Below are 27,472 nucleotides of genomic sequence, written 5' to 3' on the forward strand. Positions count from 1 at the left end.
CGAACCCGACCTGCTCCACACCGGACCCGACAGCGATCTTCAGCCGCGACCCGCCCGGAAGCGCACCCGGAAGCACACAGGAACCGACCCGACCAGCTAAGGAGGACTGCTCGGCCAGCGCAATTGGCGTGCAACCATCGGGGTAAGGCCTACCTCAGTCCCGGTCTCCTCAGGCCCCTTGCTTCATTGTTCCGCCCCTCATCCAAGCTCCACCTCACTGGAGGCGGAGAGCAGGAAAAGGCATTAAAGCCTCCTGCAGGCCCCAGGGGCCGCGTGCCGAAGGAGCGCAACTAAGGGGCCTGCCCCTTAGTGCGCCCCTTTGTGCCACCCTTTGTGACTTTACCTCACCTCATCAGCTCATCACCTCATCAGCCCCACCCCTATACCACCCCCCTATATCACCTCATCAGCCCCACCCCTATACCACCCCACAAACCTTCCTACACCCACTTTCCTCCGCTCCAATATCCTTTCAAATAGTCCCTTACTCCCGACTCTACATTCTCCCGACATGGCAACACCTCGCCCCATTCCCAAACTCATCCACCGCCACAATCACAACCTCAACCCCTTCCACTCCCACGAGCCCAACAAAATCCCCACGCACCACACCTACCTCACCAGACGCCTCACCAACATCACCATCAACCCCAAGATCCTCAGGTCCATGCTCACCATCCTTACCTTATTCCTCATCCTTACCTTATTCCCAATCACCAAAAAAAATCCCCATCATCCATGACCTTCTCCTAGACACCCTACCCGACATCTTCTGCATCACCGAATCCTGGCTGAAAAGCACTGACACCGTACTTCTGAACCAGCTCCCCAGAGACATCTACAACATTTTCTCCATCCCTAGACCAAAGAGAAAAGGGGGCGGCCTACTATTCATAGCACATAAGAAATATAAATTCTCATCCCACACCCTCAACCTCCCCTCCCCCACACTCGAGACCAACCTGTTCAAATCCAAAAACCTCCAAATCCTCCTTCTCTACGCACCCCCTGGAACACTCCAACACAACCTATCCCCCCCTGATCGAAACCATAACCACCAACATCAATATGCAGGACCCCCCATTATATTAGGGGACTTCAATCTCCACATCGATGCAACCCCTCTCTCTCCAACCTGCGAACTCCTCCTTTCCACCATGTCCGCTATTGGATTCAACCAAATCATCAACACACCCACCCAAAACTCCGGTCACACCCTTGACCTAATCTTCACCAATAACAAAATATCCAATATACACCCACCCACAATCACTGCAACACCTTGGTCCGACCATAAACTCATTCAAATCAAGTTCCATCTTCAACTTCCCCTCACGAAGCCAACCTGTCACACCAAGGTCATCGAATTCACCAAACCCTGCTCCAGTGACGAACTTGCCGAACTACTACCCGAAGCCTTAAAGACCATCGACAAGAATGACGCTAACTCTGCCATCAAGTCATGGATATCCATCATCTCAGATATAGCCAATTCAAAATGCCCCACTCTAAAAACAAAAAAGTAATCAAAACATCAGCCAAGCGCAACACCCCTTGGTACACCCCCGAACTCAGAAACACTAAACGAACCCGGAGACAAACAGAAAAACAATGGAGAAGAACCCCAACACCCGAACTAAAAGACAAGTACAAAACAATTCTTCACAGCTACACAACTGACCTCTACACAGCAAAACGGAATTTCTATGCAAAAAAATCCACGAATTCCAATTCAACCCTAGAACACTTTTCTCCTACGTTGCAGACCTAACCAACCCGATTGAGAATACTACAACCCAAGACATCCCCACCATTTCCAGAGAAAACCTAGCACTCTTCTTCAAAGACAAAGTCTCCAACATCATCGACAAGATTCCCCCAGTCAACAGTGACCTGCCAGAACCACCCTCCCACAGCACCACGTGGTCGCGCTTTGAACCCGTCGCATCCACTGAAACTGAATCCCTCATTCAAAAGACTAAACCCGCTACAAACCCACTGGACCCCATCCTCATCAAAACCTTAAAACTCGTCACCAAGCTCATCTCCAGACCAATAGCCGATATAATCAACATATCCCTTGAGCAAGGCATCTTCCCCAACAAACTAAAAAATGCAGTAGTCAAACCCATCCTCAAAAAACCGCAACTTGACAAATCTGACCCACCAAACTACAGACCAGTCTCCAACCTCCCGTTCTTAGCCAAGATCCTAAAAAAAACCAGTTAATAATCAACTCACGGATCACCTCGAAAACCAGAACATCCTACTACCAGCACAACATGGTTTCAAGAAACTGTTCAGCACCGAAACTCTTCTTCTCACCCTCACCGACACCATCCTTAGAGTACTCGACCGTGGCCACTCCTTCCTCTTGATTCTCCTCGACATATCCGCCGCCTTCGACACCATCAATCACAAAACTCTACTAACCAGACTCCAAGAAATTGGCCTACGAGACACTACAATCAAATGGTTTGAGTCATATCTCACAAACAGAACATTCAATATAAAGATAAATAATTCAGAATCTTCCCAGATACCCTTTCCACATGGCGTCCCCACAGGGATCTTCCCTTTCCTCCACCCTATTTAACATATACCTCCTCGCACAAATCCTGCTCCCCATAGGCAAAACCATCGAAGATACTCTAAATAACTGGAATCATCTCCTCATAAAAATAACTCTTCTTCTGGGGAGGTTCGCAAGTGAGGACTTTGTGAGAGAGATTCCGGGGGGCCTACCAGAGGTAGGAGACCATTGGCCCAGCCTCGTCGGGGTCCGAATCGGAAGTTCCCTGAGGTCATTTGGTGGCGTATTTGGAGCCTTTAAACACCGGCTCAGTTTTGGTGGACTTCGGAGGTTCGCAAGTGAGGACATTTTGAGAGAGAGATTTCGGGGGGGCCTACTGGAGGTAGGAGACCATTGGCCCAGCCTCGAAAGGGTCCGAACCGGAAGTTCCCTGACGTCATTTGGCGGCGTATTTGGAGCCTTTAAACACCGGCTCAGTTGCGACACGCAGCTTTGTTTCAAAAAATGGGTCATCACATAAAATAAGGTATATTTTAAGTGTTTGACTTAAAGATTGTTATAATTTTGCCCCTTGCGATCCTCCACTGGGGAGTGTGACTGATCTAAGATTGCAATCGAAGCAGTGTTGGGGACTTAAGAGAGTTTTACTTTGTTTAAGATATAATGCCTCACACTGCTCGTAAACGTAGAGCAAAGGAGAGGTTGGACCCTGCCAACCCACTGAATGCTTCCGTATCCGGGTCTATGGATTCCCATGTACAATGAATAATTAAATCGGAGGGGTCGCTTGTGGAAGACAAAAGATTACAATCGTCTACTCCACCAGACCTATCAATTTCACTCTCCCTGATTTTTAGAGAATCACTGGCTAATCCAGCATCCTCTAGGGATCAGAGTTCACTGTCTGAGGGAAAGCGGGCGGAAGTCGCTGAGATTACCCCATGAGCAGGGTCGGTTAACCCTGAGGAAGTTAGAGGAGATAGAAGGATTGCCCCTGTAGAGGGGATAGCCAACCTATCATTAGGAGAAGATAATCATCTATCTCAGGAACATTCTTTTTTGAATGAATTCAATCCCCCTGTCTTGGAAAAACCTAATATAGTAACGTTAGACATAATCTGGGAAGCAATAACTAATTTAGGATCTTCTATTGTGATACAATTGAATCCTGTTGTAAATAAAGTTAACAAAATTCAGGAAAAAGTAACTGATCTGGAGAAATTTAAATCAGATACAAAAAGAGAAACTGAGAAAATTAAGATGGATTGTGTAAAATGAAAACTGGTACAGGATTCATTAATATTGGAAAATAAGATCTTACAAACAAAAATTGAACATCTAGAGAATGCAAATAGAAAGAAAAATTTAAGATTTATCAACGTCCCTAAACTACCCCATTTGACACCTAAAGATATGTTTAAAAAATACCTTATTGAAGTATATAAAATATCTGAAGAATTGGTTCCCCCACTGGTTAATGCTCATTATATACTCCCTTATAAAAACCAGGAGGTATCTAATTCAAATCAAGAAGGGAAACAAGTTATGGATACAATTTCAGCTAGTCTGGATATCTCTCAAATTTTGGAAACATCCGATTCGGATCTAGTGAAAGTAGCAACTTTAATTGTAACCTTTGCTTTAGAACCCGACCGGGATTGGGTTTTAAGGATGTTTTTCAAATATCGTCTTGTTGAATTTTATAATCTGAAAGTTAGGGTATACCCAGACGTGTCGAAACAGACGCAAAAAAGGAGACGACAATTTTTATTATTAAGATTGAAGGTATTACAGATAGGGGGTTTGTTTTTACTGAAATATCCATGCAAGTGTTGCATTAAGTATAAAGATGTTTCCTATGTTTTCTTCTCTCCTTCGCAATTATCTATTTTTTTAAGCGATAAAATGCCATTGAATAAGGAGATGTAGATGATTAAATACTCATATATATAATGTATAGGTTACTCTAATAGGAATAGACTGTTGTACTCTCTGCTTTGGTAAAATTGCAAAAATGATGATTAAGTCATGTTTTCCTTAAAATAATGTATAAAACTTAGATCAGTTATGATTATTGTGGACTACTATAGAAAGAGAGGATATCAATTCTTTATGAAATAATATATGTATCATGGTTTGCCTACATTTTTTTTCTTTTCTTGTACAAGAAATTTCTTGTAATGATTTGTTTAAAAATGAATACATAAAAATAACTCTTCTTCTGTCACAACTGTCACTCTGCCTCAACCTAAACAAGACCGAGTACCTACACATATCTAACAACCACTCCTCACCCCTCCACACCTAACCCCAACAGGTCACAACTTACTCATGCTACAGAAAACCTAGGAGTAACCATCGATAACGAGCTAAACTTCAAACATCACATCTCCGCAATGATCAAAGACGGATTCTTTAAACTGCAAACCCTGAAAAAACTGAAATCCCTCCTTCACGCCCAAGACTACCGAACCCTGAAAAAACTGAAATCCCTCCTTCACACCCAAGACTACCGAACCGTCCCTCCAAACAATACGGTACTCTTTTCCAAACTAGACTACTGCAATACTCTACTCCTTGGCTACCAGAAGTTACCTTCAGACCACTACAGATACTACAAAACGCTGCCGCTAGATCCATCACAAACATCAAAAAATGCGACCACATCACCCCCACCCTCAAAGAACTACATTGGCTACCCATCAGCCAAAGAATCCAATATAAAAACCTAACCCTAAAAAAATGAACAATTTCCCCTTTCAACTTACTAATACAAAAAATATATTCAAATTCTGGTATCCCCTCAGTAATAATACTTCAAAATTCCTTCCCTGCCAGCCTCTTTGTGAAATAACATGAAAACCTGCTAAAAAGACATTTATTTTTGTTTTTATGTACCGATATTCGATCGAGATATCACATCGGTTTACATGTAACTGAACAGAAATAAGGCTGGTTAAACTCTGCCTTACTCCTCTAGGTTCAATCCCTTCCACTCTATCTCCACTCTCAGAGTTTGACCCCTTTTTCAATACTACCCCTCACACAGGCTCTCCTCTCTCTCACACTCAGGATCCCTCTTCTCTAGTGCACATACAGACACCCTCAATAGGCTCCCTACTCTCTTGCATACACCCCCTCATAAAGACTTCCTCTCTCTTGCCACCCCCCCCCCCCCAATACAGGCTCCCTCTCTCTCTTGCATACACACCCACACAGGCTACCTATGTCTCTCTCTCACACACTCCTGCACACTGGCTCCCTCTCTTGCTCACCCCCCCTACACACAGGCTCTCTCTCTCGCTCACCCCCCCCACCCATAGGCACCCTCTCTCGCTCACCCCCCCCCACCCATAGGCTCCCTCTCTTGTTCACAACCCTACAAACAGGCTCCCTCTCTCTCACACACACACATCCCTTCACACAGCTTCTCTTTCTTACACATACACACCCTCACACAGACTCCCTCTCTCACAAAACAAGCACCCTCACATATACACAATCCTTTTTTCACACACACACACACACACTAGCTCCCAATCTCTCACACACATACACACTCCTTCACAATCTCCTCATATGGGCTCCCTCTCTTTGGTACCCACACCCATGTTACCTCACACATGCTCTCTCATACCCCCCCAGGCTCTCAGTTTTACACACACACACATACACACTTATCAGTGAGAAATGCTCAATCTTCGCCATGAGTGGCATAGCCTCCGCTCGTGGCACACCTGGGCCTGCTCCTTCTTTGCCAAGAGCGAAGGCCGTTCTACTCACGGCACACCGGGGCCTGCTCTTTTTTCGCTGTGAGAGGGACAGCCTCCGCTTGTGGCACGCCTGAGCCTGTTTCATTTTCGCCTCGAGTGGAGGCTGTCCCGCTCGCGGAGAAGAATGTACAGGCCCCAGCCTGCCAAATTCTGTGTAACTGTGCAGAAGAATTCTGCGCTCCGTAGTAGCACAGAATTCCCACAGGACTAGCATATGCATATCAGTCCTAGATTTCTCACTAATTCAGAAGGCAAAGATTAAAATTTTTGTGAAAAAAGTAATATTTAATGCAGTTATTGAAATTAAAGAATATTTTATCTTTTTCCTGCATCATTTTCAACAATAAAATTCTACGATTTTTGTTTGTTTAGTATAGCTGTTGAATGTAGTGTGCAATGAGTCACACATGTATCATCTGTCAGGTATGTCATGATGGAAAAAGGTTGAGAACCACAGCGCTATACAATGCATTAGTCAATTGCCAAAAATTATTTTGGTAACTGACCTTCCCAACCTGTTGTGGGTCAAGAGGCAAGAACAGCTGAGAAATTCGATGATGAGATTGAGTCCTCTGTAGGTAATACGTTAAGGCTCACTGACCCTGCGAACTGAAGTGACAGCCACCCAAAATACCAACTGCCAAGTCAGGTACATCAGGTCACAGGAGTGCAGTGGCTGTAAAGGAGCTTTCATCAGCTAGGACAAAACCACTTTGTGGTCCCATGACACAGCAGGTCGTCTGATAGGAGGCTTCAAATGAAGCAGTCCCTGCATAAACCAGACAAATAAAGGTTGAACAGAGATGGGTTTACCTTCTTCATCGTGATGGCATGCACCAATCGCAATAAGGCGGACCCTTACAGAGTTGGTCTTGAGACCAGTGTCAAATAAATGTAGAAGGTAATCAAACACTTTGTGTTGAGTAAGAGAAAGGATTTAGGACCTGTTGCTCACACCAGACAACAAACGTCCTCCACTTCAGTCCATAGGATTTCGTAGTGGAAACTTTTCTTGAAGCCAGAACATCATAAAACATTCTCTGAGAGGCCAAGGGATTGCAGAAAACCTCTCAACATCGAAGTGGTGAGCAATAGGGACTGGAGGTTAGGATGGCACAATTTGCCTTGATCCTGAGAGATGAGGTCTGGAGAAACCCCAAGACTGATCGGTTTCTGGATGGACATCTTCCGTAGAAGCAGGAACCAGATGTGTATTGGCCAAAAGGAGGCTATGAGAATCATGGTTCTTTTCTCTTCTTAGAGCATGAAAAGAATCTTTGTCATTAAGTGAAATCAGAGGATACACGTACAGAAGGCCTCTGCCCCAGTGCAGAGCGAAGGCATCTGAGGCTTTTTCGCTATGCACCCTTTGTTGGGAACAAGAATGGGACCTTTCTTCTCCAAGGAAGTGTGATTAGATTCAGCACTGGAGTTTCACAATGGTGGGAAATCTGGTTACTCGTGATCACTCGTGAGGTTATAAGAATAGACTGTCTGCAATCAAATTCTCCACATTGGCCAGGTAAGTGGATCTGAGAACTATTTCCTGAGAGATGGCCCAACCTCACAGGATGACCTCTGACACAGGAGGTACAAGTCTGTACCTCCCTCCTTGTTAATGTAATACATCACTTGCTTGTTCTGTACAATCATAACTTTGTTGGACAGCCATTTTCTGAAAGCCCATAGATCATTCTTAATCGCTTGGAGCATCAGGAAGTTTATCTGATGTAACTTTTCACTGGGTAGACCGAGAGCCCTGGGTGCAGAGTCAATCTACATGAGCTCTCCAACCCAGGGTGGATGCATCTATCGTGAGGACAAAATTTGGATCAGAGAAATTTGGAAAGGGATTCCCCTGACCAGATTGGAATTGTCTCGCCACCAGGACAGAGCCCCTGAGTGGGAGGGCAATCCAGATGCTGTCTTACAGATCTTATTTTTATTGATTTAGATTCTGCTTTTTCAGGCACTATAGGTATTTCCCTGTCCCCAAAGGGCTCACAATCTAACTCCTAGATTCATCAAAATGCTATAATTTTCGCATGGATAAGGTAAAGGGGCGTGGCTAGGATTTTTAAGTTTTCGCATCCTACGATACTTGTGCTTCACTAGTTGCGAAGTGCCCAGACAGGCATTTCTCCTTGTGAGCGAGACACAGAGAGGGAGAGAGACTGACTCTTTATAAGGCTTTCATATTAGTCAACTATTTATATCACTATAGGAGGGCCAGCTAATAACTTGAGGTGAGGTTCTGGTGGTGATCTAGGGTTTTGGGGCTAGCTTTACATGCTGTGTGAGATGTACAAACAGCACAGTAGACCTCAGTGAAGATTTGACTTGATTTAGAGTGAGGAAAGTGAAACTAAGATGAGAATACTGGAATGTTCTCTTGCCCTAGCTTGATAGTACCCTGGTAGAGAGTCCATCAAGCTAGGGCACGAGAACATTGTAGAAATATCATCTGTGTGTGATTTTCCTCACCTCAAATCACATCTAATCTTCAGAGGTCTACTGTGCTGTTCGCATGTCTCACTCTGCATGTAAAATTGGCCACCAAAACCTCACCTCGAGTTACTAGCTGGCCCTCCTATAGCAGTATAAATAGTTGACTACTATGTGTGCCACCACAGAGGCGCCCTTAATATCACTCTATTCTACTCTCCCCATGCCCAAAAATTCCTAAAACGGTATTTGCAATATTTATCGCAAATTGCGTTTCGATCGTTTTGGGCATTTCACATAGCTTAACGCCAGGAAAAAAGGTGTAGTAATTTCCAGCATTAAAAGTGTGCGATAATGTGCATTTCGCTATCACATGGTGTGATAATGCCCCTCACTTTCATTGATCCCATCCAAACCCCTCTCCAATCCCACCCCTTTGAATAAATGTGAAACATTTGCATTTGCACCTCATGTTGCGATAAATTTTGCATGCGTTATGGCATTATTGCGGGCGTTAATGCCATAACACATTTTGATGAATGACCCTGTAAGTTTGTACCTGGGGCAATAGAGGGCAAAGAGACTTGTCCAAAATCACAAGGAGTCACAGTGGGATCTAGAGTGGACTGCAGCCACAGAATTCAAGGTCCATTGGGCTCTTCCCATACAAATACATGTTATGGAAGTTACATGCACCATTGAAACCATAAGACCCAACAGCCTCAACATTTTATTTATGTATTAAATTTATAACCTGCTGATCTGCAAATCTCAGTGGGGAACAACAGTACCTACATAATTAGAACATAAAACTGCAAACAGACAAATCTTCTAAAATTAGCACATGATTTAAAAAAAAAAAAAAAAAAAAAGACAATATTAAACTAGCTGCTGCCAAGCCCATCCCACTCTCATATCTAGATGCTCACACAGTCCCCTCAACTTTGAAAATGCATAAAAACTAACATTGGCAAAAGCATCTGAAAAAAAGATGGGTTTTCAGTTGTTGCCTAAAGCTGAGCAAATAGTATACTGCCTTCAGAAATTTAGGAAGCTCATTCTAGAGAGCTAGCCTAGCCACTCCAAAGATCAAGAAATTATGCCACTACATAAACAAAATAAAATACATTTGATGGAATGCCCACAAGACATAACTAAAATTCAAGAATATTAGTTCTCTAAAAACATATAATATCCATAAAAACATTCAAACAAAAAAAATCTGCATTCCCAATAAAACGTCAAAAAAACCTGACTGCTTATTTGAAACACAGAGAACAAACAAAAACATGAGCTAAACTTAAAGCTTAATAAAAGCCACAAATACCCATTTAGCCTGTAGAGCAGGGACAGCCAACTCTGGTCTTCAAGTTCTGCAAGCCAGTTGGGTTTTCAAATTTTCCACACTGATCAGGCATATTCAGTGTGAATATCCTGAAAGCCCAACTGGCTTGTGGCGCTTGAGGAATGCAGTTGCCTGCCTCTGCTCTAGAGCAAGAACTTCTCAACTATTAGACTAATAGTCCAAAACGTTTTCATCTAAAATACTAAGGTAAATAATCACATTTTAACTAATCTTCTAATCTGGAAAAAATGTCATATTCTATTTGATCTACCCTTGGCAAGGAGTTAAAGAAATGTCACCACAAATGGAAAGGCCCAATTGCATTCAGTTTCATGTTTCACATCTTTCGGTGAGCAAATCTGAAGAACAGCCCCTTGTGATAACCTTAAAAGTATACAGAAAATTATAACCTATAGCTTAAGAAAGAGAAATGGAAATAAGAAAATACTGCCTGCTCGAGCTCGGAATATAAGCATGGAGCTCTGGAATGCAACTGTCAATGCCAATGGAAAATGAATGACTGTATATTGTGTGCCCATAGGAGTTGTTACAAAAGCTCAAAAGGGTCTTTAAGTCCTCTCTGGAAAGCTCTGAACTATTTCATCATGCTGCCCATCTGTTCCAGTGCTGAATGTAAGGATCTCTAACAACCTGGGAGAAGGTCCTTCAGCCAAAGAGCAAGTCTCTTCACAGAAGGGGAGGGAGAACTCAAATTCCTTGAGAAACGCAGGATGTCATTTCTCACACAGATGACATCAACCGATGAAGCCCAGTATGGAAAACTTGTGTCAGTTTCTAGAATTTTGACTGTGTGACTACGCATGCTTACACATTTATTTATTTATTTATTTATTTAGCATTTTTCTATACCGATCTTCATGACAAGCTTCATATCAGACCGGTTTACATGGAACCATATAACCATATAACAGGAAGGCCGAGGCGCAGTTACAAATAACAGGGAGAGTGAACTTGGGGGCTAGAGTAGCCTGGAAATAAAGGACAGAAAAAACTAGAGGTTGATAAGAATGTCTATGTCATTATACATGTCATTATACTACGCATCATGTGGGGTCCCTTCAATCTTGTATTTTAGCAATTAAAATGAGAGAAACCAACTCCAAGGGGAGGTAGGCAGGCTTGTGAGGAATGACATCCTGCTGTATTTGAAGAACACCAGATATAGTAAAGCAACTCTGCTTTCTCTGAGGGCAAGCAGAATGGTGGTCCTCACACAGGGAATCCATAGCTAAAGGCTGTCCCCGGTGAAAAAAAGGGGGACAATTTCCAATGAGAACAATAATGTTTTTATTGACAACAAAACTTTTTTCCATTTTATACTTAACCTACAAGGGGCAGCCTGGAACAAAAACAATGGGCCTTAGGAAGGAAGAGTTGGGTTCTACAGCTCAAATTCCCAAGGACAGACTATCCAAATCTGTCATGTCAGCTATCCCAGTCTGTTTGTGTCAAAGGAAAAAGTCAGGTGGACATTCTATGAGCTTCAGTCTACTCCAGGCGGAAGGCCAAGGCTCTTTTGCAGCCCAAATTATACAATGTTTGCTCACCTTGGTGCACGTGTAGCTTGGGGAAAAAAGTGTTGGAAGAATGATTGACTGATTAAGATGAACTTTTGATGAACCTTAGGCAAAAAAACCCAAACAACTTAAGATGGCTGTATAAGACCACCCTATCATGATAAAACTCAGTATAAGGAGGATACGTTACTAGAACCTGGAGCTCACTGATCTTGTGCGTTGAAATTACCAACACCAAAAACATGACCTTCCTTGTCAGTTACTTCGGGTTACAGAAGAGCAATGGGAGCTTTCATCAGATGGGAAAGAATCATTTTGAGGTCCCAAGGCACAGTAGGAGGCCTGATGGGAGGTTTCAAATGAAGCAGGCCCCGCATAAACCCGACAACTAAAGGCTGAACAGAAATGGGCTTACCTTCTACAGTGATAATAGGGGCCAAAAGGACAAATTTGAGACCAGACTCTGACAAATGTATTAGGTAATCAGGAGAAAAGATCTAGGTTCTTTTGCTCACACCACATGGCAAACCTCCTCTACATAAATCTACAGGATATTCTACTGAAATCCTTTCTTAAAGCTAAAAACTTGAGACACATCAAGGGGTTGCAAAGTCAACCTCCCAATATCCAGGCAGTGAGCAACAAGACCTGACGTTGGAATGGTGCAACTTGCCTGATCCTGAGTAATAAGATCCGAGGAAGCCCCCAGTCTGTTCATTTCCCTGATGGATGAGCAGGAACCTGATCTGCTATGGCCAAGAGGGCTATGAGAATCATGATCCCCTTTTCGTTGAGCTTCAGAGTTTTTGCTACTAGTGGAACTTAAGGATAGGCATTCAGCAGTCCACTGTCCCAATTCAGGGCAAAGTCATGAGACGCTAGTTTTCCGTATGCCCTCATTTTGGAATAGAAGAGTGGAAAAACTTCCAGTTCTGAAGAGATGTGAACAGATTCACTACTGGTGTGACCCAAGTGGTAGAAAATCCAATTTGCTACTCCCCCACTGAGGAACAGCTCATGGGGCTCCAAGGACCAACTCAGTTTGTCCATGAGGACTTGCGCCACATCTGCCAGGTATATGGTCCTGAGTACCATATCCTCAGATATGGCCCAATCCCATAGCTAGACGGCCTTTTGACAGGAGATATGAGCCCGTTCCTCTCTCCTTGTTGATGTACATCACAACTTAGTTGTCCATTTGGACAAAAATAACTTTGCTGGACAACAGATCTTTGAAAGCCTTTAGAGTGTACCAGACTGCCCAGGGCTCCAGGAAATTTATCTGATAGAATTTTTCCTGGGTGGACTACAGATCCTGGGTGTAGAGCCTCTCCCGTGAGCACCCCAACCCAGGTTGGATGCATCTGTATTTAGGATAATTTGAAGTGGAGAAATTTAGAAGGGGATTCCTCTGACAAGATTATAATTGTCTCACTACCAGCACAAAGGAGTCCCTGAACAATCATGTGATATGGATGCTCTCTCAAGTCCTGCAAACCATTGAGATTTTAAGGTTTGTTGGGCTCTCCATGTGGCAACATACCATGGATGTGACATATACCGTTGATGCTATGAGACCCAAAAGTCTCAACATATGCCATGGTGATATCTGCTGTCTCATTTGTATCTCTTCTGCTACAGACATCACAGAGGTAGCCCTGTTTTGTGGAAGGAAGGCTTTTGCATGAGTCACGTCTAGCAGAGTTCTGATAAACAGTTGAGGTGACTGGCTCAGATTAGACTTGGCGTAGCTGACAACGAACCCTAACTTCAACACATATGCATCGATTCCTCGGCTCCTGCCCAAGAAGTGCTCTTGACCAGCCAATCATCCAGCTAGGGATACACACTCATCCTCAGTTGCATAAGTGTGCTATCAACAGCTAAGCATTTTGTGAAGCTATGTCGGGCAGATGCTAGTACAAAAGGCAGAACGTGATACTGTGAATGACTGTCTCTCTGTTGTGCTCACCAGCTGCAGAGCTCCAGCCCCAACTTCCCTTGCAGTGGCAGGGAGCAGACACCAACACAGAGTTTCCTTGCGGCTCGGAGTCACCACTCACTGCTGACATCTGGCCCCACTAGCATCTCCCTAGGCACGCGTGCCCCTCCATGGAATTTAAAGGGGCCACGGCAGGAAAGTTCCCACAGCTCCCTCTGATGACGTCAGTCCTCCAGACTACTTAAGCCCATTCCTGCCTGTAGTACTTTGCCTCAGCAACAGGTCAAGCTCCTTGTGAGTAGCTAGTTGCCTGATTCCGTGTCTCTGTCCTCTACTGGATTGCTTCTCTGGCCTTGACCTGGACTTTGTTGGATTGTCTCCTGCCCCAAATCTTGGTATGCTTCCTGGACTTCGTTGGATTGCCGCCTGCCTCAACTCCTGTTACGCCTTCTATACTTCGTGGATCGCTACTTGCTCCATCCCTAGGAACCTTGACTCAGTTCGTGCCTTTCGGCCTTCGTGGAGTTGTTTATCTTCGGAGACCTGCACCTAAGTCCAGCTGGCCCCGGTACCCAAGGGCTCATGGTATTGGTGAAGGTCCTATTGGGACTCTGCATTGGTCAGCTCAGTCAGTCAACAAGGACAGGGCTTCTCCCAGCAGGTAGCGTCAACCTTGTTTCGGTCCAAGGGTCCACCTTTGCAACACTCTCTATGAATCTGAGATATTTCCTGAAACCATCTTGAACTTTTTTTCTTTTCATGAATTTGTTAAAGGCCCTTAGGTCTTGAATGGGATGTAATCATCCTGCTTTCTTTTGGAATCAGGAAATACTTGTGAGTAAATGCCTCTGTTTTGTGAGGAAATTAGTGTAAGAAATGGTTAAGGAAGAGCCCCTCAAGCACTTATCAGCAAAACACTGGCCAACATCAGCTCTACAGCCTTTGTAGCAGATGCTCTCTTGGCCCCTTAAATATAGAAGCCTTAGAAACCACTGTGCACATCAAAGACCTATCCAAGAAGAAATTTGTCACCTACAAACACCACCTACAACAGACGTGAGAATGACCATCCTTGTCCTGGCCTACATTGCTCTACTTTCTCATTGTCATGAGAAATGAAGCACTACTCTTAGAAAGGGGATAGCATTAGGCTCAGATACTTATTCCGATAAAATTACCAAAGGCCACCAAAGAGACTGACTTTAACAACAAGACTCAAAGAGATGCCTTGTAAGGCTTCAGAAGATGGGAGGCCAGATCCCTTTAGAACTGAACTCAGATTCAAAGTTTAGTAGACCTTCCATAGTGGAATAGTTGCATTATTGACTCCCTATGCGATAACCATAGCCGGACAAGGATGGCAATATAAAGTCAATTTTGAAAACCATGAATCGCAACCATACAATATAAATCACGGAGTACCACAAGGATGTGCCCTCTCCTCTACTCTCTTTAATATTTATATCCTCCATCTTTGTCACCTACTGACAGAACTTGGCCTTTTGTACTTCATCTATGCGGATGACGTACAAATTGTTATCCCCATCACTGACTCCCTTAATGATGCCCTTAAAACATGGGATACTGCCCTCACCGCCATTAGTAACCTCCTTAATAGCATCAATCTGGCCATTAACCCCGATAAAACAGAACTTATGGTCATTTCTCCACAGAATCACAAAAACACAATTGCTGCCACTCACACATCACTCAACTTCTCCTGACATCACTAACACTGTTAAAACCTTGGAGTCACATTAGACAACCACCTTAATTTTAAAAAACATATCAACAACATTATTAAAGATGGGTTCTTCAAACTACACACTCTAAAAAAAATTAAGACCATTACTCTACCAACATGATTTCTGTACTGTACTGCAATCCCTCATTTTTTCGAAAGTTGATTATTGTAATGCCCTTCTCCTAGGCCTACCCAAAACTACCATTCTACCACTACAAATGCTTCAGAATGCAGCAGCACGCATTCTCACCAACACCAGAAAATCGGAACATATTACTCCCATACTCAGAGATCTGCACTGGCTCCTCATTGCGCAGAGAATCATGTTCAAAACCTTATCTCTAATACACAAGACCCTACACAATGAAAACATGACATGGTTCAATAATGAACTTTACTTCCACAAACACTCCAGAACCCCTAGAACACAACATGCAGCCACCCTACACATCCCTACACATAAAACCACCACTTGAGTCAACTAGGAAGCGTGCGATAACCATAGCCGGACCGAACTGTTGGAACAATATGACACTGGAGTTACGGCAAGAAACATGCCCAATAAAATTTAAGCAAAAACTGAAAACATGGCTTTTCCTACATGCTTATACTTAACCCTTACGCTCTCCTCTCTCCCTTACTCCTACAGCCTTGCCCACTAATTTACTTAAATATACATCCTCTTTTTCTCTCTCTCACCACACCTAACTTTGTTGGCAATTATTCATATCGATTGTATATCAATTGTATATAAGACTTCTATCCCATTTCTTTCTCTCATACCCAGCTTTTCTCTTTTCCAATTGTGTTTTATAAAATTCATTCTATTTATTTATAGACTTATAATTTCATTCTATTTATTTATAGACTTATAAATTCAGTGAGATAATTTGCTTTGTACCACTATTTTATTTTTCCCTTTCATTGTTCCACTGTTCTCTCCCCCCCCCCCCCCCGCTTAACAAGCTTATTTTAAAGCACTATTGCATATGTTCATTAACAAGTTTATTGTAAATGTTTATTGTAAATGTTTATTGTTTATTATAAATGTTTATTGTTTATTGTAAAGCACTGTTGCACATGTTCATTCTAGTTGGCACAGCTGCAATGTTTCTGTTAATTGTGAACCAATGTGAGGTTACTAAACAAATGTCGGTATATAAAAACTGCAAATAAATAAATAAATAAATCCCTAGAAGAAAGTATCACATCCAAGAGTAGCGAGACAGCTTCCATGACTGGCATCAAGCCAGTCTCTACCCTCTGCAAGATATGTCTTCATCCAAATCTCCATCAGCAGAACAAAGGGAAATATTGATTCCTCTGTAAATTTAACACAGAGCTTCCAAACTAATTCCAGTCCACTAGTGATCCTTTTTCACACCACTGAAGGCTATAACCCCTAATACTAAATATCCACATTATATAGTCTGGTTCTCTCAACAGCCAAGGCTGTAAACCCTAGAAGATACCTTCCATTCTCTTTTACAACCTAGAAGAATCCTCTGACCATGGAACAGGGGGAAGGAAAACCCCTGCTTGCAGTTGCAGCAAGACCCCATTAAGGATATCCAAATCCTTGGGCTCCTGCTTTCCTTTTTTGGGTTGAAGAACTTGCTAGTATTGAAGCTTCACCAGGCTGATCTAAAATCCACATGTATTGGCTAGTAGGGTAGAGGCTACCTATGCCAGTGCTTAATCTTCAGGGTCTCAAGCATCAGCTCAAAACATGTCTGTATGATGACTTTGTTGAACATGTGAACTACTGGTAGTTATTGCAAGGAAACTCCATCCCAGACCAAAGCTGACTGAACAGGGTACCTGTGGTCTACTAGATTCCCTCAGCTTGTTCACATCAGCTAGTGGCATTACAATGACTGCCACCATCTGGGCTTCTTTCTCCTCAGCAAGAATCCAGGATTTCTGGAGCATTAGACAGCTAGATCTGGTCGTTGCCTTAGAAATGAACCCACTGATTCTCTACTAGGATCCTGCTTCACTTCAGCTGACCTGGATCATATTTCTCCTCCTAAGTTCACGCCTTCGGTGCAAAATCATGGAGGAAACTGCAAATCCTTTTTCTGCAGGAGACAACTATAAAAGCCATCTGCTCAGGCTCCTTCTAACCTCCCAAAAGACAGGGAAAGTAGCCTTTAGTATTTATTGGCACTGAATGTAAAAATATGAAAGATACAGAATATGTTTGATTAAATAAATTAAATTTGATTGACTGCTAATCAAAGTCATCATGCCTTGTGGCATTGGACTACTGGATATCAACCTGAGAGAACAGTGAATTGAATGACAAATGTGAGTCTGCACCCAAGGTACTTCTTTCAGGTTCCTTGCCCTGGAGCCTAAGACCTGTAGAACAGGTCATGTGCAGGGAAGACATGAAATACTGGAAGTAAGGAGAAGTAAGGACATGGAGTCACTGGAAGTAAGGCCTTCATCCCTTGAAGTCCAAGGCCATAAAGACCACATTTTTCTTCCCAGAGACAGGGAAGGACTATTTATTTATTTAAAAACTATTTTCCCCATATTCCACAGTTCATAGCAGAATACAAATTAACATACAAATCAACTGCTGTTTGGAAAAAGAAATTACTACTCTACATTACTTTCCTCTAATGAAGTTAGGCCAATCCTCACAAATGAGTTGTGCACCTCTATTAGCAGATAAGAATAAAAGCTGACGTCACAGACATATAGCGTTATCCTAGCATCAGTCTGCCAATTTTCTCTGAAAATGCCAAACTGTGGACAAACTGAATATAATCGAATGTGACAATTAACACTCAACCACTCATGTTTCCAACCAACAGGAAACACAGAGCTCAGACAAAGGAATTAACATTCACTAAACTGAGGGACCCTTTAAGACACTTACTAGTCCTTCCAATGAATAGCAGGAACTCTCTGCAACATCTGCACCTAAAGAGCAAACAAAAAGGCAAAAATTGGCAGCCGAGGGTAGGTCGGGGATTGGTCTGCCTTGATTAGAGGAAAGAAAATTATCAGATAAGTAGTAATTTCTCCTTCCTCTGCATTCAGGAGGCCAATCCCCACAAGTGAGATGTACCCAGTTTCTCGAGATCGCTGCCAAACAGGAGGGATCCCTTAAAGGGCATTCTTGTAAGGCGCGTCTTGGAGGAGGAGTCGGCCGACCAATTTCGTAGCCAGAGCTGTCTCCTGGCTGCCACTGAGGATGACACTCCCTTGGCTGCATTACGGACTAGGTCGGAGGCTGCGTCAGTGAGGAACGAGAGAGCTGATTCCATCTCTTCTCCCGGGGTGTTGTTCCTAGCCTGTGATAAACAGGAACGCGTCACCACGGTGCAGCAGGTCGCAATTCGTAGGGACATGGCTGCCACCTCAAAGGCTTGTTTCAGAATGGCGTCCATGCGCCGGTCATGTGTATCCTTGAAGGCCGTCCCCCCTTCCACCGGAATGGTGTTGCGCTTCACAATTGCGCTATGGCGTCTACCTGGGGGCACGCCAGCTTTTCCTTGGTTGCCGGGTCTAAAGGGTACATGCCAAACAAGGCCCGACCCCCTTTGAATGAGGCCTCCGGCGCATTCCATTCCAGATCGATTAGCTGCTGTGCTGCTTGTAGGAGGGGAAAATGGTAAGTCGTTTGGCGCAGGCCCTCTAACAGGGGGTTCATTCTAGGTTCCCCTGGGGTGCCCTGGCTCGGGATAGCCAGTTCCGACAGGCATTGAGAGATCAGGCCTGGGAGATCCTCTTTCAGAAAGAAACGCCTCATGGTCCGATATGGCTCAATCCCCGAGGGAAGTTCTCCCTCCTCGGGGGGCTCGTCGTCTTCCTCAGGGCAATCTGAATCCCCATAAGTGGGGGTTCTGGGTGGCGAGTGGCCGTGCCTAGGCCTTGAGGGTCCAGGGGCCGGGTCATCCGGTACGTATGGACCCATTCGGGGAGCAGCCTGCATTGTGACAAAGGCATGAATCCCCTTGAATAATTCCACCCAGGAGAGCGAAGCAGGATCTGGTCTGAGGGGCACCAGGTCTCTCGGATTCCCCGGCTGCTCACCGCTGCCTGCTAGGTCCGGGGTGTTCCCTGAGGAACTGGCAAGTACGCTGGGCTGCGACCGGTCCTGGCCTTGCACTCCCAGGGCCTCTTCACATTGGGCACATAGGGAGTCTGCTTCCTCGCCCTGTGTGGCTCTGAGGTTGCATGCCGAGCAGAGGCTTATGCCTGACTCTGGAGGTGCCGGCTCTGCTGACGCATGGGCTTCTCTTACGCTCCATCTCGTCTGTTAACTCGGCTGGAGGCTGCGCTTCATAATATGCGCTTATCAGCGGGCGCCTATGAACGCGCGCTTACCAACATGCGCTTATCAGCGTGCGCCTATCAATCAACGTGCGCTTAGCAACAGGCGCCTATGAACGTGCGCCTATCAGCGGGCGCCTATCAACGTGCGCTTAGCCACGGGCGCCTATCAACGTGCGCTTAGCCACGGGCGCCTATCAACGTGCACCTATCAATGTGCGCTTAGCAACGAGCGCCTATCAACGTGCACGTAGCAACAGGCGCCTATTGCGCGGTGACAAACCAGGCAGGCAAAATGGCAACCTCCGTGGCGGATTGCCACACAGGCAGACTCCGCTAATCCTTGCTTCCTCGGAGACCAACAAGTAAAGATGTACGCCTTACCTTGTCTTCGGCGCTTCCCGGTTGTGACCCGGGCGGTCTCCGGCTGCAGGGGGAGAGGGTGAGTACCGTCACCGCCGCGCTCAAGGAAGTGCACCCGCTGCCTCTAGGCCTCGCCCAAACTCGTCTCGCTCGGGGGCCAAGTCCACGCCGGGACTGAGGCTGCCTCTATGCTGTGCCCGAGCCCATCTCACTCGGGGGCTAGGTCCCTGCCGCGAGTCGGCCACCGGACCGAGGCTCTTACCTCCAAGGGACCACGGAAATCGCCTCGGGAAACTCAACTGGGGGAGGGACCGACTGGTATCACATCAGGAGTGCGGGGCTCGTCTTCAGGTAGGATTCTTCTATGAATTTAGTCGTTTAGAATTTGGAAACACGCTCAGCGAGCGTGAGGTAGCTCCAAACTGCTTTGGAGACGGAAATTACTGAATTGCTGCACTTCCTGCGGGGGTATATGTACCCGTGCTGATGTCAGATCCGTCTCCAACTGCTAGCACGAGCACACTATACCCACTTGTTTTGAGTCCATCTGCTACATGCTAGGAAATGGTATTATCTGAATGTTGCCCACTAGCACAGTAAAAAAAACAAAAAAAATTCCCCTTTTAATTTACTGATAAATGTTTAAGTATTGAACAGATCATGGGGAAAAGACAAGGAGGAAGACCAAATACAAAATAGTATTAAGAACATAAGAACATAAGAAAATGCCATACTGGGTCAGACCAAGGGTCCATCAAGCCCAGCATCCTGTTTCCAACAGTGGCCAATCCAGGCCATAAGAACCTGGCAAGTACCCAAAAACTAAGTCTATTCCATGTAACCATTGCTAATGGCAGTGGCTATTCTCTAAGTGAACTTAATAGCAGGTAATGGACTTCTCCTCCAAGAACATTTGGCATGAACTAGTTGAGGCTCACAGATTTACAGCAGTGTGTATAGGGCAGGCACTAGGCAGTCCATCATTGTAGTCCTCTGGGGATGGCTGGCAAAAGCAGAAAAGCCTAGGCACCTTACAACCACTGGCCTCAGGCATGGAAATTATGCGGAGTACTACATTTTCAAATATGCATTCTTATAATCACACAGAGAAAGAGAAACATTTACCAGATACAGACCTCTGCCAAAATAAGTTTATTTTTTTCCAGGATTGCTTCAATACTTTGTAACTTTTTGGAGGCTGACTGAACCTCCAACTGCCAACGATTCCCAAAGGCAATTTTGTCTTGATAATTTTCATATCTCTCTGTTACTTCTTGCTATAAAATAAGAACAAAACTTAGCATAGATAGTTAAGTATGTTTCATGGTTAACATTGTTAAGTGTTTCTACACATGGATCAGGAAGCACAATAGGAATTCTTTTAAACCAAAAATTATTGCATCCTTATTAACAATACAAATAAATCAGGATCGCTGAAGTCGTAGTTTAAAGCAACAAAGTGATAAACAAAATTCCAGATAAACCTTAAAATCCTTGTAAAAATACCACCACCCCAACAATGAACCTTCAAACCCCACCACAGCAACCCACTTGAGCAAAACAATAATACCAGATCGTGTAATTTAAAGAATTGACAAGTAAACTAAAAGCAGCATCAACAAAAGGGTGTTAACTTCCAAATCCAAAATAGATACATATAGAGCAGACACTAGATTAAAGAAAACCTAACACAGCAACCATATAAATAAAGGCACTAATCAAAGTCATACTGTCTCGGAGAAGATACATGTTATCTGGACTGGATTTCCACATTAAAGAAATTTGAATTGATATGGGGGATGTATTTAATGATTCTTAATATAGCTGTTAATTTTTCCAACCTACACACACTTTCTAAATGTTGAACTACAGATGCTATTGAAGGAGCAATAGTTTTTTTTCCCAACAGAATGCAATTTTACATCTTTCAGCTAAATACATTTTCTGCACTAATAATTGGGTGGTTCTAGGGTAATTATCATTGGGAATATTAAGTAACATCATTTTAAGATCCAATATCACTGATTCTTTTGTAATATTGGTGATTAATGAAGCAATAGCCTTCCAGAAACTAATGATTACCCCACATTCCCACCATATATGAAAAAAGGTACCCTCTCCAGCATTTATACTCCACACTAGGATATCGCTGATGCAGTTTTTCCGGAGTGAGATACCATTGGTATATAACTTTAAAACATTTGCTTAAACCCAGGACAGGAAGAGGAAGGGGCCACAAGTTGAGGTTCTGACTTAACAGAATTGGTCAAAGCTGAGGACTGCGCCTGAAGGAAGGATGGCATAAGAACGTGCCATACTGGGTCAGACCAAGGCTCCATCAAGCCTAGCATCCTGTTTCCAACAGTGGCCAATCCAGGCTATACGTAACTGGCAAGTGCACAAAAACTAAGTCTATCCCATGCTACTGATGCTAGTAATATTTTCTAAGTCAACTTGATTAATAGCAGGCAATGGACTTCTCCTCCAAGAACTTATCCAAAACTTTTTTAAACCCAGCTACATTAACTGCACTAACCCACATCCCCTGGCAAAAAATTCCAGAGTTTGTGGGCTGAGTGAAAAAAACTTTCTCCGATTAGTTTGAAATGTGCTACATGCTAATTTCATAGAGTGCCCCCTAGTCCTTCTATTATCCGAAAGAGTAAATAAACGATTCACATCTACCCATTCTAGACCTCTCATGATTTTAAACACCTCTATCATATCCCCCCCCCCCCTCAGCCGTCTCTTCTCCAAGCTGAACAGTCCTAACCTCTTTAGTCATTCCTCATAGGGGAACTGTTCCATCCCCTTTATCACTGTGGATTTCCTTCTCTGTATCTTCTCCATCGCAACTATATTTTTTTTTGAGATGCGGTGACCAGAACTACACAGTATTCAAGGTGCGGTCTCACCATGGAGCGATACAGAGGCATTATGACATTTTCCGTTTTATTCACCATTCCCTTTCTAATAATTCCTAACAGTTTGCTTTTTTGACTCCCGCAGCACACAGAGCCGACGATTTCAATGTATTATCCACATGACGCCTAGATCTCTTTCCTGGGTGGTAGCTCCTAATATGGAACCTAATATCGTGTTATTTTTCCCTATATGCATCACCTTGCAATTATCCACATTAAATTTCATCTGCCATTTGGATGGCTAATTTTCCGGTCTCACAAGATCCTTCTGCAATTTATCACAATCCGCTTGTGATTTAATTACTCGGAATAATTTTGTAATATCTGCAAATTTGATTTCCTCACTCCTCGTATTCCTTTCCAGATCATTTATAAATATATTGAAAAGCACAGGTCCCAGTACAGATCCCTGAGGCACTCCACTGCCCACCACCTACCACTGAGAAAATTGTCCATTTAATCCAACTCTGTTTCCTGTCTTTTAACCAGTTTGTAATCCACGAAAGGACATTGCCATCTGTTACGGATGGGTGTTAGCCAGGTGTGGTGAACACCACCTACAGAGGTGACTCAGGATAGGGAGAACAGGAGACACAGCAGAATCTCTGATAATGGCTGGAGAGGAGTCTCTGGAGCTGGGTGCTGACTGAGAAGGAGTCTCTGGAACAAGGTGCGTGGGGGTAAGGATGAGTTTCGGGAAACACTGGAACAGCATGAGGGTACACGTGGTGCAGGTAAGCGTGTTCTGAACACCGGAACTGAGTGCAGGTATGGGTGGAATCAGGATAGCGTGTAGGTAAGTGTGAGACTGAATGTAGGTAAGTGTGAGCTGAAAAGAGAGAACCAGGGAGAGCAAGACAGACAATGACTGGACTAGACAAACCAAGACAAGACTTACACTGAACATAAAACACAAAAGCCCGAAGGCAGCGAGGCAAGGAAGCAGGGGGAAATAGGACGGCAACAGGTAAGGAATCAGGAACTGAGGGGAACAATGAAGCAGGCAAAGCAGAAGGCTAAAGGTCAAGAAGAGCAGGGGCCCAAGGCCACGGAGCAAGACAGGTAGCGAGAAGCCCGGAGGCGCACAGAAGGTAACAGGAGGCTAAAGCAGGGAGCCCAAGGGAACTTGATGCCGAAGCACTGAGGATTGAGCTAGGCGGGGTTAAATAGGAAGTTCGGGACATGGAGCAGACAGGTAGGACAAAGTGGGCCAGCCAAGAGAGCATGCTCATGAGGGGCCTCTGGAGGTGAGGAGGCTGCACAGCAGCCATAGTCATAACACTATCCCATGACTCTTTACTTTTCTTAGAAGCCTCTCATAAGGAACTTTGTCAAATGCGTTCTGAAAATCCAAATACATTACCAGTTCACCTTTATCTACGTGTTTATTAACCCCTTCAAAAAAGTGAAGCAGATTTGTGAGGCAAGACTTGACTTGGGTAAAGCCATGCTGACTTTGTTCCAATAAACCATGCCTTTCTATATGTTCTGTGATTTTGATCTTTAGAACACTTTCCACAATTTTTCCTGGCACTGAAGTCAGGCTAACTGGTCTGTAGTTTCCTGGATCGCCCTTGAAGCCCTTTTTAAATATTGGGGTTACATTAGGTTACAAATTTTTACAAATAAATCTGAAGTTTCATTTTTGAGTTCCTTCAGAACCCTGGAGTGTATACCACCCGGTCTAGGTGATTTATTTATTTATTTATTTTAAATTTTTCTATACCGAAATTCCTGTATTAGATACAAATCAATCCGGTTTACAAATAACGGCAACTCACCCGAGGCTTGTTTGGCCGGGGCTTTTTACATTAAACAATAATAAATACGGCTTAATTACTATTCTTCAGTTTGTCAATCAGGCCTACCACATCTTCTAGGTTTACCGTGATTTGGTTCAGTCCATCTGAATCGTTACCCATGAAAACCTTCTCCGGAACGGGTATCTCCCCAACATCCTCTTCAGTAAACACCGAAGCAAAGAAATTGTTTAATCTTTCCGCGATGGCCTTATCTTTTCTAAGAGCCCCTTTAACCCCTCGATCATCTAACGGTCCAAATGAGTCCCTCGCAGGCTTTCTGCTTCGGATATATTTAAAAATGTTTTTACTGTGAGTTTTTGCCTCTCAGCCAACTTCTTTTCAAATTCTCTTAGTCTGTCTTATCAATGTCTTACATTTAACTTGCAAACGCTTATGCTTTCCCTTTTTTCTTCTGTTGGATCCTTCTTCCAATTTTTGAATGAAGATCTTTTGGCTAAAATAGCCTCTTTCACTTCACCTGTTAACCATGCCGGTAATCGTTTTGCCTTACTTTCACCTTTCTTAACGTGTGGAATTCATCTGGACTGTGCTTCTAGGATGGTACTTTTTTTTTTTTTTAACAATGTCCACTCCTCTTGCACACTTTTTACCTTTGTAGCTGCTCCTTTCAGTTTTTTTCTATTTCTCTCATTTTATCAGTTTCCCTTTTGAAAGCTTAGCACTAGGGCTGTGGATTTGCCTATTGTCCCCTTTCCAATCATTAATTCAAATTTGATCATAATATTATCCCTATTGCCAAGTGGCTCCAACACCATTACTTCTCTCTCCAAATCATTGCTCCACTGAGAATTAGATCTAAAATTGCTCCCTCTCTCGTCTGTTCCTGAACCAATTCTCCATAAAACTGTCATTTATTCCATCCAGGAACTTTATTTCTCTAGAATGCTCCAATGTTACATTTACCCAGTCAATATTGGGGTACTTGAAATCTCTCGTTATTACTGCAGTACCAATTTGGTTAGCTTCCCTAATTTCTCTTAGCATTTCAATGTCTGTCTCACCATCTTGGCCAGGTGGACGGTAGATACTCCTATTACTGTACTCTTCCCCAACACACAAGTGATTTCTACCCATAAAGATTCGTTTGTGCATTTAGTATCATGAAGGATCTTTATCCTGTTGGACTCTATGCAAACCCGGACATAAAGTGCTACCCCGCCTCCCAGATGCTCCTCTCTGTCATTGTGATATAATTTGTACCCCGGTAATGCACTATCCCATTGCTTATCCTCCTCCTACCATGTCTCAGATGCCAATTAAGTCTATGTCATCATTCACTGCTTTACATTCTAATTTTCCCATCTTACTTCTTAGACTTCTGGCATTAGCATACAAACATTTCAAAGTGTGTTTCTAGTTTGCATTTTCCTTCTTTTTAATTGATAGGGATAAATTGGAATTTTTTTTAGCTCAGGTGAGTTTCTAATTACAGGCACTTGGACTACTTTTCTATCAATAGAACTTAATTCTAATGCATCAATAGTATCCTTTGAAGATACCGTATTTTTCACTCCATAAGACATACTTTTTTCCCCCAAAAAATGGGGGGAAATGTGGGTGCACCTTATGGAGCAAATGTAGCATCTCTCCCTCTCGCGCGCCGTCCCCCGCCTCCTCCCAACTCCGCCCAATCAGCATGATGGCACGGGTGTGTCGTATTCTGCCGGCAGAACTTGAGCTCCCTGCCGGTCTGCTGTTCCGGTGCGCATCCCACTGCGAAGGCCGGCACGGCGCAGATCAAATGCCAGCCGTCTGAACTGGAGGGGCCTCCATAGCCTGCGCAGTTCAAACAGGAGATGACTGACCTGCGCCACGCCGATCTTGCAGTGAGATGCACCCTGGAACCGGCGGGGAGCTTAGGCTCTGCCGGAGGACCTCACTTGCAGTACAAAGTAAGAACTTCACTCCTTGTGATTTGGATGTATTGGAGAGTCATGGGGGTGGTATACTGCCTGGGATGGAGGACACATGACACAGACCAGCAAATAGAATTCTGCCTGTGCTGATTAAGTGGCTACCTGTTGAAATATTAGGAGCAACTGCTCTCCTAATCAATGTAATATAGCCCTGACTATTTATTATTGAACTTTGGAGCAGTCAAGAAAGTTTAAAATAACAGTCATGAAAGTTTAAAATAGCTGTGTATGAGGGAGAGAGTCTGAGTGTGTGATTGTCTGTGGGTATGTGTGTATGTGAGGAAGAGCCAGTGAGTTGAGTGGGGGAGAGAACTAGTGAGTGTGAAAGAGCCTATGTATGTATGTGAGGGACAGAAAACCAGTGAGTGTGAGTACCTGTGTGGATGTTCTCTGCCTTACTATAAAAAACAAAATAAAAAAAATATCCCACGGATGGCCACCAGGGTGGAGCTCCGTACAGAGCCCATCATGGGGACAGAATTTCTTTTTCTTAATTTTCTCTTCTAAATCCTAGGTGCGTCCAATGGTCAGGTGTGTCTTATAGTGCGAAAAATGCGGTACCTCCCTCCAAACCATGCACTGCTGAGCGACTGTCGGTTTCCCCTTTGTTCTAGTTTAAAAGCTGCTCTATCTCCTTTTTAAAGGTTAGCACCAACAGTCTGATTCCTCTCTGGTTAAGGTGGAGCCCATCTCTTTGGAAAAGACTCCCCCTTCCCCAAAAGCTTCCCCAGTCCCTTATAAAACCAAATCCCTCTTCCTTGCACCATCGTCTCATCCACGCATTGAGACTCCGGAGCTCTGCCTGCCTCTGAGGACTTCCTCCTGGAACAGGGAGC

At 43.9% G+C, this 27,472-nt stretch overlaps 1 protein-coding gene across 1 annotated transcript in view; it reads right to left on the reverse strand.

Annotated features, from left to right (window-relative positions):
- The window catches only part of NUF2 (NUF2 component of NDC80 kinetochore complex), a 231,761-nt gene that overhangs the window by 24,116 nt on the left and 180,173 nt on the right, over positions 1 to 27,472 (reverse strand). Inside the window, exon 11 of the mRNA XM_029618644.1 lies at positions 21,110 to 21,250. Coding sequence (XP_029474504.1) covers positions 21,110 to 21,250 — 141 coding nt within the window. The remainder of the gene's footprint in view (positions 1 to 21,109; positions 21,251 to 27,472) is intronic.

This window comes from Rhinatrema bivittatum, chromosome 10 (genome assembly GCF_901001135.1).
Source record: "Rhinatrema bivittatum chromosome 10, aRhiBiv1.1, whole genome shotgun sequence".
NCBI classification, from domain to species: Eukaryota; Metazoa; Chordata; class Amphibia; order Gymnophiona; family Rhinatrematidae; genus Rhinatrema; species Rhinatrema bivittatum.